The following is a 20,364-nucleotide window of genomic DNA, read 5'->3' as shown; positions in this document are numbered from 1 at the left end:
ATGTCAGGAGTGCAGCGGCGTTCATCACACAGGTAATGTACCTAGGTAACCTCATGAAGTCCGCGCTCGTCATGCCCTGCGGTAACCTGGGCTGACCTATTGATGTTAGCTCAGGTCACTGCAGTGCTCTCCCAGCCAATGGGGAACATTCTGTACTTCATTGACTGGGACAGTTAGTATGGATCCTCAAGAAATCCCCTTATTGGATTACACCGGACCCAGATTTGATCTTTCTTTCCAATAAATTAGTGAAAGAGGGAATGTGTTGGGGAGTGTTTTTTCAAATAAAAATTTGTTTGTCGTCTATTTTTTTTATTGCTGACTGCGTTAGTGATGTCAGGTATCTGATAGACGCCATGACATCATAACCTCTGGGCTTGATACCAGATGACATTACACAGCTGGTATCAACCCCATATATTACCACGATTGCCACCGCACCAGGGCAGTCAGAAGAGCCAGGTAAAGTCCCAGGACTGTCACATCTAATGGATGCGGCAATTCCCGGCAGCTGCTGGCTGATATTTTTTAGGCTAGGGGGCCCCCAATAACGTGGGTTTCCCCAGCCTGAGAATACCAGCCCCCAGCCGTGAAGATTTATCTTGGCTGGGTATCAAAATTGGGGGTGGGGGGGTGGCTGGGTTTTTTTTTAAATTATTTATTTATTTTACTGTACGATATGGACTTGCCCACCGGTGGCTGTGATTGGCTGTAGTCAGACAGCTATCACTCAGCATGGGGCGCGTCTGATTGCAATCAATCACAGACGCCAGTGAGTGAGGGAAGCAGTGAATATGAATGAGCCTAATGAGCTCTTGGCTCGGGAAGAACAAAGAGCTACCACGGGAGCAGTGTGAGCCGCCTCGGTGATCGGTGAGTATGTAACACTTGCTCCTACCCCTTTGTGCGAGATTCTGTTCTCCATAGACTTTATATGGGGACGAGCATCTGGCCAGATACCATGGACAGTATGTGGAGCGCCTTCCATTTTTGTTTTGCATTCTGCAAAAAAAGATGGAAGTCATACGGATGACACACGGATCATAAACGGAACGGAACGGTTGTCACACGGATGTAACACGGATGTATCTGGGGAAAATCAGGACCGTTTTTTGCGGACCGAAAAAATGGAACTGTCAAGTGAATGTAGCCTAAAAGCCAAACCAGAATTTCAATTTGCAGACAGTGTTACAGGATATTGCCCCTCTTCAATGCAAGGTATGAGATCTAATTTGGGTATGTAAGAGGCTTATGACTGAGACCCCAGAAGCAAAGTTTCTTCTTGTGGAGAGGGACATGTCAAACATGGTTCATAAACCTTCTCATCAGGCATGCTAGACATGTTACTCTTCACAAGGAGAAATGTTACCCCTTGGATACCAGATGCTAACGAGGAGCAACACCCAGAAACACTGTGTTTGCAAAGTAAGATTCTGATTTGACTTTTATCCTAAGGGGTACTTCACACACAGCGAGATCGCTACTGAGATCGCTGCTGAGTCACGTTTTTTGTGACCTCATTAGAGATCTCGCTGTGTGTGACACTGAGCAGCGATCTGGCCCCTGCTGTGAGATCGCTGCTCGTTACACACAACCCTGGTTCATTTTTTTATTGTTGCTCTCCCGCTGATAAGCACACATCGCTGTGTGTGACAGCGAGAGAGCAACAATCCTGAATGTGCAGGGAGCAGGAGCCGGCGTCTGACAGCCTGCGGTAAGCTGTAACCAAGGTAAACATCGGGTAACCAAGGTGGTTACCCGATATTTACCTTCGTTACCAGCCTCCGCAGCTCTCACGCTGCCCGTGCCGGCTCCTGCTCCCTGCACAGCTAAGCTAAGCGGTGTGCGCTGGTAACTAAGGTAAACATCGGGTAACCATACCCGATGTTTACCTTAGTTACCAGTGTCCACAGCTTCCAGACGCCGGCTCCGTGCAAGCGCAGCGTCGCTTGCACGTTGCTGCTGGCTGGGGGCTGGTCACTGGTCGCTGGTGAGATCTGCCTGTTTGACAGCTCACCAGCGACCATGTAGCGATGCAGCAGCGATCCTGACCAGGTCAGATCGCTGGTCGGATTGCTGCTGCATCGCTAAAGTGTGAAGGTACCTTAAGTCACATGGCAAGGTTCCTTAAAGAGTCAATATTGACTTTTAGGATTGAAACTTCCAGTACGTGGCACTAAAGTTCAAATTCTCTCCTTCCCTGAAAAGCAGAGCTGGGACGATCATAGTCACAGGGATAGCGACCGGGCTCGGGGATACAGAGGGTCCACCAGTCCCATCCCCTTCTTCAGCTGTATGTGCGTCCGAGGGCACACATTCAGCTTAAATACATTGCGGCGCAGAGACCTGTAGGGTCTCTGTATTGCAATACATGCTCCCAGCCAATTTTTGGCCGGCAGGCAGCAGACATTGGCATCCCTTGAAGGCGGCGCATGACAGCGACATCATGTGTTGCCATAGTACAGACGCCGATGTCAGCTGCCTGTTGGCCACTGCACGCTTGCTACAGAGAAGGACCTGCTTAAGCAGGTGATAAATATACCAGGAAGTGACAAATATACCAGAAGGGGCCAGGGATGGGAACATATATACCATGAAGGGGACATATATACCAGCAGGGACCTAGGATAGGAATATTTACCAGGAGGGGCCTAAGATAGGATCATACCATAAATACCAGGATGGGGACATAAATACCAGGATGAGGGACATTTTTACCAGGAGGGGGTTATATATAACAGGATGTGGCCTATGATGGGGACATATAAACCATGATGTGGCCTAGAATGGGGACATGTATACCAGGATGTGAAACATATATACCACAATGGGGCAAATTTACGAGGATGGGGACAGATATACCAGGATGTGGCCTAGGATGGGGAACATGTATACCCGAATAGGAACAGATATAACAGAATGAGGACATTTTTAACAGGATGGAGGGCATTTATAACAAGATATGGACTAGGATGGGGACATAAATATCAGGATGGGACCTAGGATGTTGACATATATACCAGGATGGGGCAAAGCATGGGAGCCATATTTACTAGAATGGGCACAAGATGGGGGACATATTTACCAGGATGGGCCCACGATAGGGGACATTTAACAGGATGGGGACATACATATCCAGATGGGGCCCAGGATGCGGACATGTACAAGGATGGGGTTTAGGACGGGGGACATATTTACCAGGACGGGGGACATATTTACCAGGACGGGGAGATATTAATCAGGATGAGAACTTATATAACAGGATGGGGGACATGTTTACCAGGGTAGCGGACATATTTACCATGAAGCAGCCCAGGATGAGGGACATATTTACCAGGATGAGGGACATCTTTACCAGGATGGGGGACATATTTACCAGGATGGGGAACATTTACCAGGACGGAGGACATTACTACATAATAGGGGGGAGAGCAACTTATATGTCTTTAAGGGATTTAGAATGCTAAATGTATCCATACATATACATACATCTGACCAACATGTGATGGATGGGGGGCCCCAAATTTTGTACCGGGACCCATCGAACTCGAGTTATGCTAATGCTGAAGAGGCAATTAGCATATTTCATTTTCCAGGAAAAGCATTGCATGGCTCATAAGACTTCTCCCCAGGCATGCTAGACATGTCACTCTCCACAAGGTGAAACGTTACCCCTTGGATTTAAATTGATGGGTAAAATCTTTATATAGTACAGACTGATCTTTACCTTACTGTGATAAGAGATGATGGTTGGTGATGATAAGATTCTATACTACAATTCAAAAGTTTGGGGTCACCCAGACTATTTAGTCTTTTCCATGAAAAATTATAGTTTTATTGATCAGATGAGTTGCATAATGAATAGAGAATATCGTCCAGACATTGACTAGGTTAGAAATAATAATTTTCTTCTTCAAGCTTTGCTTTCATCACACAATGCTCCTTTGCAGCAATTCCAGCTTTGCAGACCTTTGACATTCTAGCTGTTAATTTGCTGAGGTAATCTGGAGATATTTCACCCCATGCTTCCCCCCCCTCCCACAAGTTAGATTGGCTTGATGGGCGCTTTTTGCGTACCATACGGTCAAGCTGTTCCCACAACAGCTCAATAGGGTTGAGATCTGGTGACTGGGCTGGCCACTCCATTACAGATAGAATACTAGCTGCCTGCTTCTTCCCTAAATAGTTCATGCATAATTTGGAGGTGTGCTTGGGTCATTGTCCTGTTGTAGGATGAAATTGGCTCCAATCAAGCGCTGTCCACAGGGTTTGGCATGGATTGGCAAAATGGAGTGAGAGCCTTCCTTATTCAAAATCCCTTTTACCTTGTACAAATCTCCCACTTTACCAGCATCAAAGCAACCCCAGACCAATACATTACCTCCACCATGCTTGACAGATGGCGTCAGGCACTCTTCCAGCGTTTTTTTTAGTTCTACATTTCACAAATGTTCTTCTGTGTGATCCAAACACCTCAAATTTTGATTCATCTGTCCATAACACTTTTTTCCAATCTTCCTCTGTCCAATGTCTGTGTTCTTTTGCCCATATTAATCTTCTCCTCTTATTAAAGAATCTCAGATATGGCTTTTTCTTTGCCACTCTGCCCTGAAGGCCAGCATCCCGGAGACGCCTCTTCACTGAAGATGCTGACACTGGCGTATTGTGGGTACTATTTAATGAAGCTGCCAGTTGAGGACCTGTGAGGTGTCGATTTCTCAAACTCTTGTGTACTTGTCTTGTTGCTCAGTTGTGCAGTGGGGCCTCCCACTTCTCTTTCTACTCTGGTTAGAGCCTGTTTGTGCTCTCCTCTGAAGGGAGAAGTACACAACGTTGTAGGAAATCTTCAGTTTCTTTGCAATTTCTCGCATGGAATATCCTTCATTTCTAAGAACAAAAATAGATTGTTGAGTTTCACATGAAAGTTCTCTTTTTCTGGCCATTTTGAGAGTTTAATGGAACCAACAAATGTAATGCTCCAGATTCTCAACTATCTTAAAGGAAGGTCAGTTTTACAGCTTCTCTAGTCAGCAAAACTGTTTTCAGCTGTACTAACATACTTGCACAAGGGTTTTCAAGGGATTTCTAAACATCCATTAGCCTTCTAACACAGTTAGCAAACAGAATGTACCATTAAAACACTGGAATAGTGGTTGTTGGAAATGGCCCTTTATATGCATATGTAGATATTGGATTAAAAACCAGACGTTTGAAGCTACAATGTTTACCACAGTAACAATGTATAGAGTGTATTTCTGTTTAATTTAAAGTTAGCTGCGTTGAAAAAAAATGTGCTTTTCTTTCAAAAATAAGGAAATATCTAAGTGACCCTAAACTTTTGAACTGTAGTGTATGTACTGTAGAGGGGCAGGAGCTCTCCCTCCAACTCCTCACTCCCACTTGCCCCTCCACATAGGATCTTATCAGCACCAATTGTCATATTTTATCACAGTAAGGTAAAACTCAGTCTTCACTATATAAAGATTTTCCAATGAATTGAGAAACTTGAGAATGAATGATCAGTCCTGGTGAAGAAAGAAGCATATTTATCTGATAAAAATACTACAAAGTTCCTTATTTTCATATGTACTATTGATTTATGAAATAAAAATTAAAATAGTTGTTTTAAGCTAAGAGCAAGATGAAAGACCACCAAGACATAAAAACAATGGAAGCCAAATACCAAAGAACATGGAAAGCAAATGACGACAGACTGTTGTTGAAATCTTATGTGGGATCATCCTGGAAAATTAAACTCTTTGGCTGAAGCACTCAGGATTCAGAAGCCTCATTCATAGTGATGGATGGACCTAGACAGTAAAAGTCCAGATCCGCGCGGCGTCAAAGGTACCCTAGTGCCAGAATCAGGCCCGGGATTGCAGATATTGATGCGGATTCAGCACTCAGAAAATTAACAAAGTATAAAGGGAAAATAAAGAAAATAAGAATAAAACAAGCGCTTCACGTCACGAAGGCTCCGGCGCAGCTGTAACGGCTCCCGGAGCCACCCATTCACTTTCTGGGTCGCTCATCATTGCTCAGCCATATGGTCTGCTTTCCCCGGCCACAGACCATCCTGGCGTCTGTGATTGGTTGCAGTTAAACATCCTTGTCTGTAGGTTAGTTTTGAGGTATAAAAATAAATAAATAAAACAATTGGTGTAGAGCCCCCCATATTATGATACCCAGCACAGATAAAGCCTAAGGTAACAGGATTCAGCCCCCAGACGTGCGCTTATCTTGGCTGAGTATCAAAATAAGAGGAACTGCATGCGGCTTTTTATAAAATTATTTAAATAAATAATTTTAAAAAATGGCGTGCGTTCCCCCCAATTTTGATACTCAGCCATGATAAAGCCTGACAGCTGGGGATGTATTCTCAGCCTTGGGAGGTCCATGCTTATTGGGCCTTCCCCAAGACTAAAAATAGCAGAATGCAGGCACTCCGGATTGTCGCATCATTTAGATACGACAATGTCGATGCTTTACCGAGCTCCTCCAAATTACCCTGGTGTCGTGGCAATCAAGGTAATAAGGGTTTAATGACATTACACAACTGTCATCAAGCCCAAAATTAGTGATTGGTAGGGGTCTATGAGACCGCACCTCACTAATTCTATCAAAAGAAATATACGCAAACACAGATAAAAATCCATTATTTGAAATAAAATACAACATCCTTTTTCACCACTTTATAGTGGTGCTTAGTGGGCAGGTATAGGGCGATGAGTCCCTGCCCTCTCCTACACACTCGTAGTCTCCCTCCCCCGCCTCCTGTGCACAGCTACGTGTGACCTGATATTCCAGCCGATTCAGTGTCCAGTTCAATAAGGCAAGGAACAAGAAAGTTGCCCACTTGCTTTCAGGGACACTGTCAGCGCTGTGTCCCCAGTGCTTTATCGTGTTTAGTGCCCGACGCCCTGGGAAATGTCTCTCCACCTCCCCCGTGCGCGCTGTATCTCATCAGTATGGAGCTGTCTCCCTCATGCGTGCTGTGTCCCCTCAGTATGGAACGGACTCCCCCGAGCACTGTGTCTTCTCAGTATGGAGCTGTCTCCCCCGTGTGCGCTGTATCTCCCTCTATCAGCTGATTGGTCTGGTAAGCCGGCCGCTGGGCGATCATTTCAGTTTAAAACCTGCGTGGGGGTTGGGAAGAGAGAGAGAGAGGAACTGATTTTACATGATTTCGGACGTTCTGTTGGACATGCTGGGCATGCTCAGTAAAACGTGACAGATTCCTGCACTGGAATCAGTTGCATAAGGCTAAGTTCACACTTCCGTTGTTTTGCATCAGTCACAATCCGTAGCCTTGAGGAATTACGGTGTCCTGCAAAATATTTTGCAGGAATCCTGTTTGTCCCCATAGACTTCTATTATTGACGGATTGTGACTGATGATGCTGCGTTGCATCCGCTGCATCGCGGTCAGTCGTTTTTTAACTGACCGCCGGGCGGGAGCAACGCAGCCTGTAACGTTTTTTGAGCAGCACGATCCGTAGGATTTCGCTGCGCATGCGCTCTCTGGCTCCCCGCCCCCGTAACCAGGATAAACATCGGGTAACCAAGCAATGCGCTTTGGTTAGTTACCCGATATTTACAGTGGTTGCGGGTGCAGGGAGCCCACGCTAAGCTGGTATCCAAGATAAATATCGGGTAACCAAGCAAAAAGTGCCTATTTACCCTGGATACAGTGTGCAAGGAGGCCGACACTTCACCACTCAGCTCCGCCCCCTCCCGCACTCCGCATGTGTACACACACACTCACACACTCACACACTTCTCCCCAGCCCTGCAGTCCCCGCGGCACTGACGTCCTCAGCTCCACGGCCCCGCTCGGCTCCACCCCCTTGCGCTCCACCCCCTCCTGCACTCAGCATGTACACACGCATGTAGACACACACACACACACACACATACACACACACTCACTCACTCACCTGTCCCCAGCCATGCAGACCGCAGCACTGACGTCCTCAGCTCCGCCCCCGAACTCTGCCCCCCGCACACAACGGAGTCCGACAAAGAAATTCTTTTCTTTGTCACCGTTGTCATCCGTTGTACAACGCATCAGTCACATGCGTCAAGCAACGCATGTGACTGATACAAAACAACGGAAGTGTGAACTTAGCCTAACACAGGATAACAGAATCCTGCACCATAGACTAAGGCCGGTTTCACACATCAGTGTTTTGCCATCGAGCACAATCTGGCAAAAAAACTGATGCGATGGATCCGGCGAAAAAATGGATCAGTCACATCAGTTTTTCCATCCGTTTTTTCCGTTTTTTGAGGGATCCGTTTTGCTACTGAGCATGCTCAGTTTACAAAAACGGAAACCGGCGCCAGATTCCGGCATATGACGGATGACACAGGATCCGGCGTCCATAGGCTTCCATTATAATAAACGCCGTAAGGCACCGGATCTGGCGCGATCTGTTTTGTTGCCGGAGACAAAAAACGTTCACTTCAACGTTCCATCCGGCCGCCGGACAAAGCAAAAGCCGAATGGAACGCAAGGCCATCTGGCGCAATCCGGCGCTAATAGAAGTCTATGGGGGAAAAAACGCATTCGGGGGCAACAGACATGTCTTTGCCGGATTGCGCCTGAAGGCAAAAAAACGATGTGTGAAACCAGCCTTACATTATGCCTCCTGATGGATTCCAACGGAATCCTGCGGGGTGCATTTTTTTTGCTGCAACAAAAAACATTGCATGCTGCCTCCCTCCCGCCCGGCGGTCAGTCAGTAAATAACTGATGCGCCGCGCAGCGGATGCAATGCAGGGTCATCAGTTACAATCCGCTGCTCATACAAGTCTATGGGAAACAACGGAATCCGCCAAATGGATTGCGCTGTTTATAAGAGCAGCAGATTGTGACTGATTCTAAACAACGGAAATGTGAACATAGCCTAAGAAGCTGGGAGCACTGATCTCCTGCATCTCGGACCTGTGCTCGGTTGGAGGAGGGAAGAGAGAGCACGGTGTGTGGGAGAAAGCGCACGGGAAGGGAACGAGAGAGTACAGGGGGAAGACAGAGCACGGGATTGTGGGAGACAGAGCACATGGGGGGAATAGAGAGCACGAGATTGGGGGAGAGAGCACAGGTGGGAGAGAGATGAATGGGAGTATGGGAGAGAGAGCACAGAGTGTGGGAGACAGCACAGGGGGGAAGAAAGACCATGGGAATGTGAGAGAGAGAGCACAGGGAAGACAACAGAGCACGGGATTGTGGGAGACAGAGCACTGGGGAAGAGAGAGCACGGGAATGTGGGAGAGAGAGCACGGGGGAAGAGAGAGCACGAGAGGAGGGAAGAGAGCATTGGAGGGGGAAGAGAGCGCACGAGAGGAGGGAAGAGAGAGCATGCACTGAACTGCTCTCCCAACCAATGGGGAACGTTTTGTTCTTCATTGACTGGGACAGTGAGTATAGATCGTCATGGGACCCCCTTATTGGATTACGCCGGACCAGATTTGATTGTTCTTTCTAATAAATTGGTGAAAGAGGGAATGTGTTGGGGAGTGTTTTTTTCAAATAAAATTTTTTTTGTTGTCCTTTTTCTTTTTTTTTTATTACTGACTGGGTTAGTAATGTTGGGTATCCGATAGACGCCATGACATCACTAATGCCAGGCATTGATGTCAGGTGACATTACACAGCTGGTATCAACCCCATATATTACCCCGTTTGCCACCGCACAAGGGCAAGGGGATGAGCCAGGGCGAAGCGCCAGGATTGGCGCATGTAATGGATTTGCCACTTCTGGGGCAGCTGCGGCCTGCTATTTTTAGGCTGGGGAGTGTCCAATAGCGGTGGACCTCCCTAGTTTGAGAATATCAGACCACAGCTTTCCGCTTTACCTTGGCTGGTGGTCCCATTTGGGTAGACCACCCATTTTGGTTTTTTTTAAAAAATTATTTACTTAATTTACAATTATAGCGTGGGGTGTCCTCTGTTTTGGATTACCAGCCAAGGTGAAGCTGCCAGCTGTGGTCTGCAGGCTGCCATTATCTGCTTTACCTAAGCTGGCTACAAAAGATAGGTGGGACCCCAATTTGTTTTTTTAATTATTTTTTTTTTGGCTATAGACAAGTCTAAACACCATTTAGTGCCACATGAAAGGCACTAAAGGGTGCAAGATTACAAAATGTAGGGGGGTGGGACATTATACATGTCTTTCTCATCTATTATCTATCTATACATCTATCTATCTATCCCTCTATCTATCCCTTCATTCATTCATTTATTCATTCATTCATTCATCAATCCCTCTATTTATCCCTCTAGCTTTCCCTCCATTCATTCATTCATTCATCCATCCATCCATCTCTCTATTTATCCCTCTAGCTATCTCTCTGTCTCTCTAGCTATCTCTCTATCTATATCTATCCATCTATTTATCTATCTAGGTGCTTCAGTTTTTTTTGCAGTATGCAATGAAATGGAATGAAATGGAAATTAAAGCGACCTCACCTATGTCACGACCTGCATCATGCTAGTAGTGACATAGGCATGCTGCGATATTTGACAGCATGACCAAAATATCATGTAGCCCAAGGAAAAAATAGTGGTCAAGGTTTTTCACAAAAATCTGCAGTAACTTTATTTTATTGCAGATTATTATTATTATTCTTTATTATTATCGCACTATTTATTGCATGGCACTTCACAGTGCAGATAAGTGAATCCTCACATCACATGCAGCAGACACAGTTGTTGACAGTCAGAATGAATGGTCATGTGACCACTCGTATGCAATCTGCACACTCCACATTCTGAGCACAATGTGTCAATTCATATAGTAACACATAGATGGATAGGCCTGGGCAAGCTATGTGCAAATATATATATATATATATATATATATTGTATACACACATAACTATATGACAAAACACACACCCACACACACACACACACACACACACACACATATACCATACAGACATGGCGTATATATCTACTATATACTCACAGATGCTATATAAAGTCTTCCTTTCACAGTATTCATTTATCTATAAGGGGTGAGGAACATGTAACATCTCTATTTGTCACCATTGTGGATGTGAGGTGATTGCTGTGTCACAGATGAGAGAAGCAGGATATCTGCTCTGTTATATTTCCAATGCTGAGTAGTGATGTGTCGATCGCGAACGATCCAACACAAACATCCGGCTCCCTGCTGTGACTGACAGGAGCCGGATCACCAAAGTGAGCCACTAAAATTGCTAAACGGCTCTTTTTGCCGCTGAAACCCTGCCCACCCACGTCTAAACACCACCCACTCCGTGATCTAATTGGTTCCTTGTAAGTGGGCGTGGTTTAGCCACGGGTGGGCGTGGTTTCAGCGGCGTCACTATAATCTTAAATATGTGTTCACCTGAGAACGATCTGAATGAGCTGGCTCTTTTTGGTGAGCGGAGCCATGGGAACCGGATCACCAAAAAGAGCTGGACTGCCCAACACTAATGCTGAGAGTTCAGTGCTTGACAGAATACTGACAGCCAATGAGTGTGCAGAGGGCGGGCAGGGGGCGGGCTGGACAGTGAGGCAGGGAGGAGCCAGCTATGACTGAGTTTGGCAACCAAGAATACAGGAAGTGGTCATGTTTGCTGGAGCTGAATGTAAACAAAGATCTGCAGAGAATAAAGGGATAATTCAAGAGGAACAAAAGTCAGAAAACAAAAAATAACAATGTAGCGGTGATTTATATGACAATACAGCACAGATTAGCTTACATTTTTTTTGGAGTGTATGTCGGACAAGTCTAATGAATCAGGAGCGTCTGACAAGTGGGTCCTGAGTGGAGTGAGATTTCTGGGGTAAAAAACGCCACAGCTCATCATGAATTAGACAAGCTGTGGCATATTGTCCCTTTTACAACCCCATCTCACCCCAGCTCTGCCGATTTTGGTAAACATGTTTTTCTGCTGTACAGAACCAACACAACTGGTTGTGGCTTGTTGTACCAAACCTGCCTTGTGTGAAGCTTGCAATGGAATGCCTGAAGTGTCAAGTCCAGCCGAGATGGTTATCTTGTGAGCTAATTCAAAAAACAGGGATCAGACGGAAAAAAGTGTATTTGCTCTGCGCTGCTGTGAAGGATCATCCATGAGGAAAGATTCCAGGATGCATGACTGGAGAACATGTGGATTAATCTACTTGTTTCAAAGCTTTCCAGCCTCTTCTTCAGGAGAACTACAAGACCTTCCTGAAGAAGAAGCTGGGTAGCTTTGAAACAAGTAGAACCATGTTCTCCACGTATGTGTCCTGATACTGTTCCTCACAGATGATCCTTCAAAGTAGCGCAGAACAAACACACTTCTTTTTGCTTCATCTCTGCATTACACATATGTCTGCAGTAGCTGATTATATGTTTCATACAGTGTTGTATATCACACAACCATACCAGGTGAGCACATCACTGTTATCTGTACCCTGTTTTTTAACCAATTAAAACCGTATTGCGCCTATTTGCTTCCCTATTACTTAAAATACATTCACAATACATACACAATATTCACACATTTTATCCAGTGTATATAGTCTGATCTCTTACCTGAGGACAATTTGAAGATACCTTTGACAGAGAGCGACATCCAAAAATGGAGATGGATAAGGACACGCAAAATAGCAACAAATTTATAATTAAAAGGAAAGATATCACTGCATATCCACCATTCTGCAAAAAAAAAAAAAATCATAAAACAATGAAGAGTTTTGTCATGGATCTTCTAGACTGGCCCTCTATTCCTGATCTCAGAGTTACCTCTGAAGGTGAGGATGTCTGTGCCGATTTTCTGGCCCTGCTCCTGACCAGCCCTGATCGTATACCCCATCCCCCCATACTCCAGTGGAGGGCTGGGACAGGAGAGTGATGAAATCAACAGAGAAAGACAAACAGGAGAAACTAAAACTCTCGGTCACAGCACACACACAGAGGTAAAAGACAATAAGAGGTAAGTAGGAAAATAAGAGCTGGGAGGAAACAATAAGATGATGAACTTCACAACAATTCAAAGCACCATACAATCTAATCACCAGCAGTACTGGGACACAACAGCACACAGACCAACACAGCAATAAACAATAGTCGATGTGGGAAGACACATTCCACCATCTTAAAAAGGTAGGGAGCAAATTTGATAAGCTTCCAGAAACATGTGATCCAAAACATAACCTGTTGGCTAGCAGAGGTTAACTCTTGCTAGCCTGACCATGAATGAGCATACAGCTGGATGATGGACGAGCCTGACTGTAACTTAGAAACATCAGAGAAATAATAGGGTGGAGTTTCAGAATCTGTAGTGTGAACAGCGTCTGATGCTGCCATGACAATTGTTAAGTTTTGATCAAAACCAAACTCTTTCACCTGCAACTCAGATGAATGAGCAAACTGCTTATCAATAATGTTAGCCCCAGAAACACTGACCAGAGAAAATGTAATGGGAACATCTTGGTCCTCGACCTTGACCCTAGCAGGTATCATACATTGAGATGCCATAGTGGAGGAAATATGCAGACACAGGTTGGGATCCTCCAACCCACCTGGGCCTAATAGTTTTTCCCACTGCTGAACTCCCTTGGGCACAGAGGGGCAAATGCCATCAAAATGACCCATTTTACAACAGAAGCAGCAAGCTCCTCCATTTTTAGCAGTGGGAAAGCCTTTCCTCACATGGGCTGTTGTGTCCATACAAGCTGCATGGACTCGGATGAGGCCTCCAGAGGCCTCCTCTAATGACGTTACAGATGCCGCCTCCCAGAGAGTCCAATTATAAACCATAGGGTGGAGTATTAGAATCTGTAGTGTGAACAGCGTCTGATGCCGCATTGACAATCGGCGACTTTTGAACAAAACTCTGTGACAAGTTTTATATAATTGACAGAGATTAGTTTGACTTTTTCTTCATTATTTATCACACCTGCTTTTTATGACGACATACGAGTCTATACCCTAGTATACCTAACCAGGTATACTGGCACCCATGTATATTGTCATAGAAGAGCTTGAGCGAGTTTAGAGGTCTTCAATGAAAGTAATAAATCAATGGGTAGGCTACAGCAGGGCCGGACTGGGACTAAAATTCAGCCCTGGCATTTGGGGGTACATAGGCCCACTTTTCGCATGGTGAATGTGTAATATCTTTGTGCACTTGTAGATGTGAGTACTGTATGGCATTATGTGAGCACTGTATGGCACTATGAGACACTGTATGGCACTATGTGAGTACTGTATGGCACTATGTGACACTGTATGACACTATGTGACACTGTATCACTCTGTCACACTGTATCGCGCTATGTGAGCACTGTATTGCACTATGTGAGCACTGTATGGCATTATGTGACACTGTATTGCACTATAACAACAGACGAAGTGGAGGAAAACTTGACACGCCCAATGGAATAGGTCACCACACATCCATGGAGTGCAACGATATGAAGTCTGCTAGGTGGACTATAACTTGAATAGAAGGAAAAGATATCGGAACATCCAACGTAACATAATTTCTTTCTTTTTTTTCACATGGTATTGTACTATGCACTATGTGAGTGCAGTATGTAGTGATGAGCGAGTACTAAAAAGCTCGGGTGCTCGAAGCTCGGGCCGAGCCTCCCAAGATACTCGTGTACTCGGCCCGAGCAACGAGCCCAATGTTATCCTATGGGAGACCCGAGTATTTTTGTGAAATGACCTCCCGGCAGCATGGAGAAACCCTAAAAATGTCACAAAAGTCTCAGAAGAGTGCTCAAATGACATGGCAACAGCATGGGGAAGACCCCTTGAAGCATTTATCACTCAAAAGTCACAGCTGTGAACAATTTTGTCCGCGTTTTACGCCATTTTTACGGACTCACCAGAAAACCTTCCAAAATGACCCCAAAATGATTTTTCATGGCGGAAATGTTAAGGGCACATACCCAATAGTGAGATAGAGCTGGTGTATGTTACTTTTTGAGATCAATACATGAAAGATTTTACGTGAAAACATTGTGTGGCACTCCGATGTCCCTGAGAAGAGACGTACATGAAGGCCTCTTGAGTCTAATGTGCCCATTTTGAGGAAGTGAGTCTTTGTAGTATTTTCCTTTGCCAGGGCAGTCCTAAATTGTGAGGTTCACCAATGCCCCTGCATACAGACGTGCATGAGGGCCTCAAAACATTAAGTGTCCATTGTCAGGAAGTGGGTGTATTATAGTATAGCCCTTAGGCAGGGCAGCCAAAAATTGGGAGGCTCCACATTGTCCCTGGGTAGAGACGTGCATGAGGGCCTCAAAACATTAAGTGTCCATTTTAAGGAAGTGGGTGTATTTCAGTATAGCCCTTAGGCAGGGCAGCCAAAAATTGGGAGGCTCCACATTGTCCCTGGGTAGAGACGTGCATGATGGCCTTTAAACCTGAAGTGCCCATTGTAAGGAAGTGGGTCTATTTCAGTATAGCCCTTTGCCAGGGCAGCCAAAAATTGGGAGGCTCCACATTGTCCCTGGGTAGAGACGTGCATGAGGGCCTCAAAACATTAAGTGTCCATTTTAAGGAAGTGGGTGTATTTCAGTATAGCCCTTAGGCAGGGCAGCCAAAAATTGGGAGGCTCCACATTGTCCCTGGGTAGAGACGTGCATGAGGGCCTCAAAACATTAAGTGTCCATTTTAAGGAAGTGGGTGTATTTCAGTATAGCCCTTAGGCAGGGCAGCCAAAAATTGGGAGGCTACACGTTGTCCCTGGGTAGAGACGTGCATGAGGGCCTCAAAACATTGTTCCCATTGCAAAGGAGCGGGTCTCCTGTCGTTGTAATGTCCATTCTGCAAAGAATGGGCGAAAAAATTTACCACTGGGGGTATACCTGAAACAAAGACCTAACTATTGTAACGGTCATCATGATGGCGCATGAGGAGAAGGAGGAGCAGTCCAGCGATTATCCAAAGTCGAGAAGTGTACCCATGGGTGAGTGGAGGTACATGGCAAACTTTAAATTCCGCTCTCATTTGCTGGTGGTGTGGTGAAGTCTGGCCCAATCCAACCCTTGTTCATCTTTATCAGAGTCAGCCTGTCAGCATTTTCAGTTGACAGGCGGGTGCGTTTATCTGTAATGATTCCACCTGCGGCACTAAAAACACGCTCTGACAAAACGCTAGCAGCAGGGCAGGCCAGGACTTCCAAGGCGTAGAGAGCCAATTCATGCCACGTGTCCAGCTTGGATACCCAATAATTGTAAGGCACAGAGGAATGTCGGAGTACAGTTGTTCGATCTGCAAGGTACTCCTTCAGCATCTGGGCAAACTTAGGATTTCTTGTGGCACTACCCCGCACCTCAGGGGCTGTGGTACGTGAGGGGCTGAGAAAACTGTCCCACATCTTAAAGACTGTTCCCCTACCTCTGGCGGATTGGACTTGTGCCTCTCTCGGCTGTACGCCTCGGTTGTCCACTGATTCCTGACCTATGCCGCTAGCGTTTTGTGAGGGGAATGCTTTGCCTACTTCCGTGAGTATGGCCTTCCGAAACTGCTGCATTTTGGTTGACCTCTCATCCACGGGAATAAGAGACAAAAAGTTCTCCTTGTAGCGTGGGTCTAACAGTGTTACCAACCAGTAATGATTGTCGGCCAAGATGTTCTTAACGCGAGGGTCACGAGACAGGCAGCTTACCATAAAGTCAGCCATGTGCGCCAGACTCTTAACAGCCAGGACTTCAGTAGCCTGACCAACAAGATGACTGAACATGCTGTCCTCCTCCTCCTCCTCCTCCTCCTCCTCCTCATCTACCCTGTCCTCTGGCCAGCCACGCTGAATCGAGGATATGACTGGTGTGCATGTCATATCCTCAATTTGGCCGGAGAGTTGCTCCATGTCTTCATCCTCCTCCTCGTCATAGTCCTCCACTGCACGTTGTGATGAGACGAGGCTGGGCTGTGTGTTATCACCCACACCCACTACTGTTTCTTGCTGCAACTCATCGCGCTCCGCCTGCAATGCATCATGTTTGTTTTTCAAAAGGGACCGTTTTAGAAGGCAGAGTAGCGGTATGGTGACGCTAATAATGGCGTCATCACCACTCACCATCTTGGTGGAGTCCTCAAAGTTTTGGAGGATGGTACATAGGTCTGACATCCATCTCCACTCCTCAGGTGTTATGTGTGGAGTTTGACCCATTTCCCGACGGCTTAGGTGATGCAGGTACTCAACAACTGCCCTCTTCTGCTCACATATCCTGACCAACATGTGCAGAGTTGAATTCCAACGCGTGGGGACATCACACACCAGTCTGTGAGCCGGAAGATGCAAACGGCGCTGAAAGCCGGCAAGGCCGGCTGAAGCAGTAGGTGACTTTCGAAAATGTGCAGACAGGCGGCGAACTTTTACCAGCAGATCAGACAGCTCTGGGTATGACTTTATAAACCGCTGAACCACGAGGTTGAGCACATGGGCCACGCATGGAACATGTGTCAGCTGGCCTCGCCTCAAAGCCGCCACCAGGTTCCGGCCATTGTCACAAACGACCTTTCCTGGCTTTAGGTTCAGAGGTGTGAGCCAGTGATCTGCCTGCTGTTTCAGAGCTGTCCACAGCTCTTCTGCATTGTGGGGTTTGTCACCTATGCAGATTAGCTTCAGCACAGCCTGTTGCCGCTTCGCCGAGGCAGTGCTGCAGTGCTTCCAGCTTGTGACTGGTGTGGAGGGCACAGTGGATGAGGATGCGCAGGAGGAGGAGGAGGCTGAAGAGCATGACATTCCGGAGCTGTAGAGTGTGGGTGAAACACTGACTGAGGTAGGGCCTGCAAACCTTGGTGTGGGAAGGACGTGTTCCGTCCCTCGCTCAGACTGGGTCCCAGCTTCCACAATATTAACCCAGTGTGCCGTCAACGAGATGTAGCGGCCTTGCCCACAAGCACTTGTCCACGTGTCTGTGGTTAGGTGGACTTTGGGTGAAACAGCGTTGTTCAGGGCACGTGTGATGTTTTGTGACACGTGGTTATGCAACGCGGGGACGGCACACCGGGAGAAATAGTGGCGGCTGGGGACCGAGTAACGTGGGACAGCTGCCGCCATCAGGTCACGGAATGCTTCTGTCTCCACCAGCCTAAAAGGCAACATTTCCAGCGCAAGCAGTCGCGAAATGTTAGCATTTAGAACTGTGGCATGTGGGGTGTTGGCAGTGTATTTGCGCCTGCGTTCAAAGGTTTGCTGAATGGATAACTGAACGCTGCGCTGGGACAAGGACGTGCTTGATGATGGTGTTCTTTCTGCGTAGGCAACTGCAGGTGCAGGAGTGGAGGAGGCTTGTTCGCAGGCAGCATGGACAGAGGATTGGCTCGCATGCACAACCAGCGAAGACGTAGCAGTGACATCAGCAAGCACTGCTCCTCGACTCTGTTGTACTTCCCACAAAGTCGGGTGCTTGGCTGACATGTGCCTGATCATGCTGGTGGTGGTCAGGCTGCTAGTTTTGGTACCCCTGCTGATGCTGGCACGGCAGGTGTTGCAAATGGCCTTTTTTGAATCATCTGGATCCAACTTAAAAAACTGCCAGACTCGTGAAGACCTAACATTTGTACAGGCACCTTGTGTCGTCGTGTTGTTACGGGGAACGGTTGCCTGACTTCTGCCTGGGACCACCACCCTGCTTCTTACTGCCTGTTGTGATGCTACGCCTCCCTCCCCCTGTGCACTGCTGTCCTCGCTCTGCATATCCTCCTGCCAGGTTGGGTCAGTTACTGGATCATCCACCACGTCGTCTTCCTCTTCCGCACCCTGCTCCTCCTCCTGACTTGCTGACAATTGTGTCTCATCATCGTCCACCACTTGTTGAGACACGTTGCCAACTTCGTGAGAACGTGGCTGCTCAAATATTTGGCTATCTGTACAGACGATCTCCTCATGACCCACTTCAATATGAGCTGACGAGAGGCCAGAATGTGTGAATGGAAACGTGAACAGCTCTTCCGAGTGTCCAAGTGTGGGATCATTAATGTCCGAGGAGGACGTGTACTCAGCCTGGTGGTAGGAAGGAGGATCAGGTTCAGAAATGTGCGGTGCAGTATCACGGCTACTGACACTTGACCGTGTGGAAGACAGAGTGTTTGTGGTGGTGCCAATCTGACTGGAAGCATTATCCGCTATCCAACTAACAACCTGTTGACACTGGTCTTGGTTCAAGAGCGGTGTACTGCTGCGGTCCCCAAGAATTTGGGACAGGACGTGCGAGCGACTAGATGTGGCCCTTTGTTGTGGCGAAATTAGAGCTTGCCCACGACCTCGGCCTCTGCCTGCACCACCATCACGTCCACTTCCTTGTTCCTTGCCAATGCCCTTGCGCATTTTGCAATGCTGTGCACTGCTGACGTGTATATTCACTACTTGTGCGTTATATCAAAGTTTCTGGAAATTGCACACCAGTGCACCTGTACGCTGCCACCGACAGGCACACACGTGCGGTTTTAAAAACCAAGCACGGACGCAATAATAACCTAACACAGGTTTTAGGAGCAAAAATTAAGAACTCTGACACTATCAGCCACTGCTGACTGACGTGTATTATACACTACACTTGTGCGTTATATAATAGTTTGGTAAACGCACACCAGTGCACCTGTACGCTGCCACCAACAGGCACACACGTGCGGTTTTAAAAACCAAGCACGGACGCAATAATAACCTAACACAGGTTTTAGGAGCAAAAATTAAGAACTCTGACACTATCAGCCACTGCTGACTGACGTGTATTATACACTACACTTGTGCGTTATATCAAAGTTTCTGGAAATTGCACACCAGTGCACCTGTACGCTGCCACCAACAGGCACACACGTGCGGTTTTAAAAACCAAGCACGGACGCAATAATAACCTAACACAGGTTTTAGGAGCAAAAATTAAGAACTCTGACACTATCAGCCACTGCTGACTGACGTGTATTATACACTACACTTGTGCGTTATATAATAGTTTGGTAAACGCACACCAGTGCACCTGTACGCTGCCACCAACAGGCACACACGTGCGGTTTTAAAAACCAAGCACGGACGCAATAATAACCTAACACAGGTTTTAGGAGCAAAAATTAAGAACTCTGACACTATCAGCCACTGCTGACTGACGTGTATATTCACTACTTGTGCGTTATATCAAAGTTTCTGGAAATTGCACACCAGTGCACCTGTACGCTGCCACCAACAGGCACACACGTGCGGTTTTAAAAACCAAGCACGGACGCAATAATAACCTAACACAGGTTTTAGGAGCAAAAATTAAGAACTCTGACACTATCAGCCACTGCTGACTGACGTGTATTATACACTACACTTGTGCGTTATATAATAGTTTGGTAAACGCACACCAGTGCACCTGTACGCTGCCACCAACAGGCACACA

At 46.6% G+C, this 20,364-nt stretch overlaps 1 protein-coding gene across 2 annotated transcripts in view; it reads right to left on the bottom strand.

Annotated features, from left to right (window-relative positions):
* Positions 1-20,364, bottom strand: part of LOC142309909 (membrane-spanning 4-domains subfamily A member 4A-like) — a 184,838-nt gene that overhangs the window by 7,542 nt on the left and 156,932 nt on the right. For both annotated transcript variants that reach the window (XM_075347370.1, XM_075347371.1), the window contains exon 6: positions 12,557-12,679. In XM_075347370.1, coding sequence (XP_075203485.1) covers positions 12,557-12,679 — 123 coding nt within the window. The remainder of the gene's footprint in view (positions 1-12,556; positions 12,680-20,364) is intronic.

This window comes from Anomaloglossus baeobatrachus, chromosome 5, assembly GCF_048569485.1.
Source record: "Anomaloglossus baeobatrachus isolate aAnoBae1 chromosome 5, aAnoBae1.hap1, whole genome shotgun sequence".
Taxonomy (NCBI): domain Eukaryota; kingdom Metazoa; phylum Chordata; class Amphibia; order Anura; family Aromobatidae; genus Anomaloglossus; species Anomaloglossus baeobatrachus.
The sequence above is the reverse complement of the archived record's forward strand: the minus strand, read 5'-3'. Positions and strand labels throughout refer to the sequence as shown.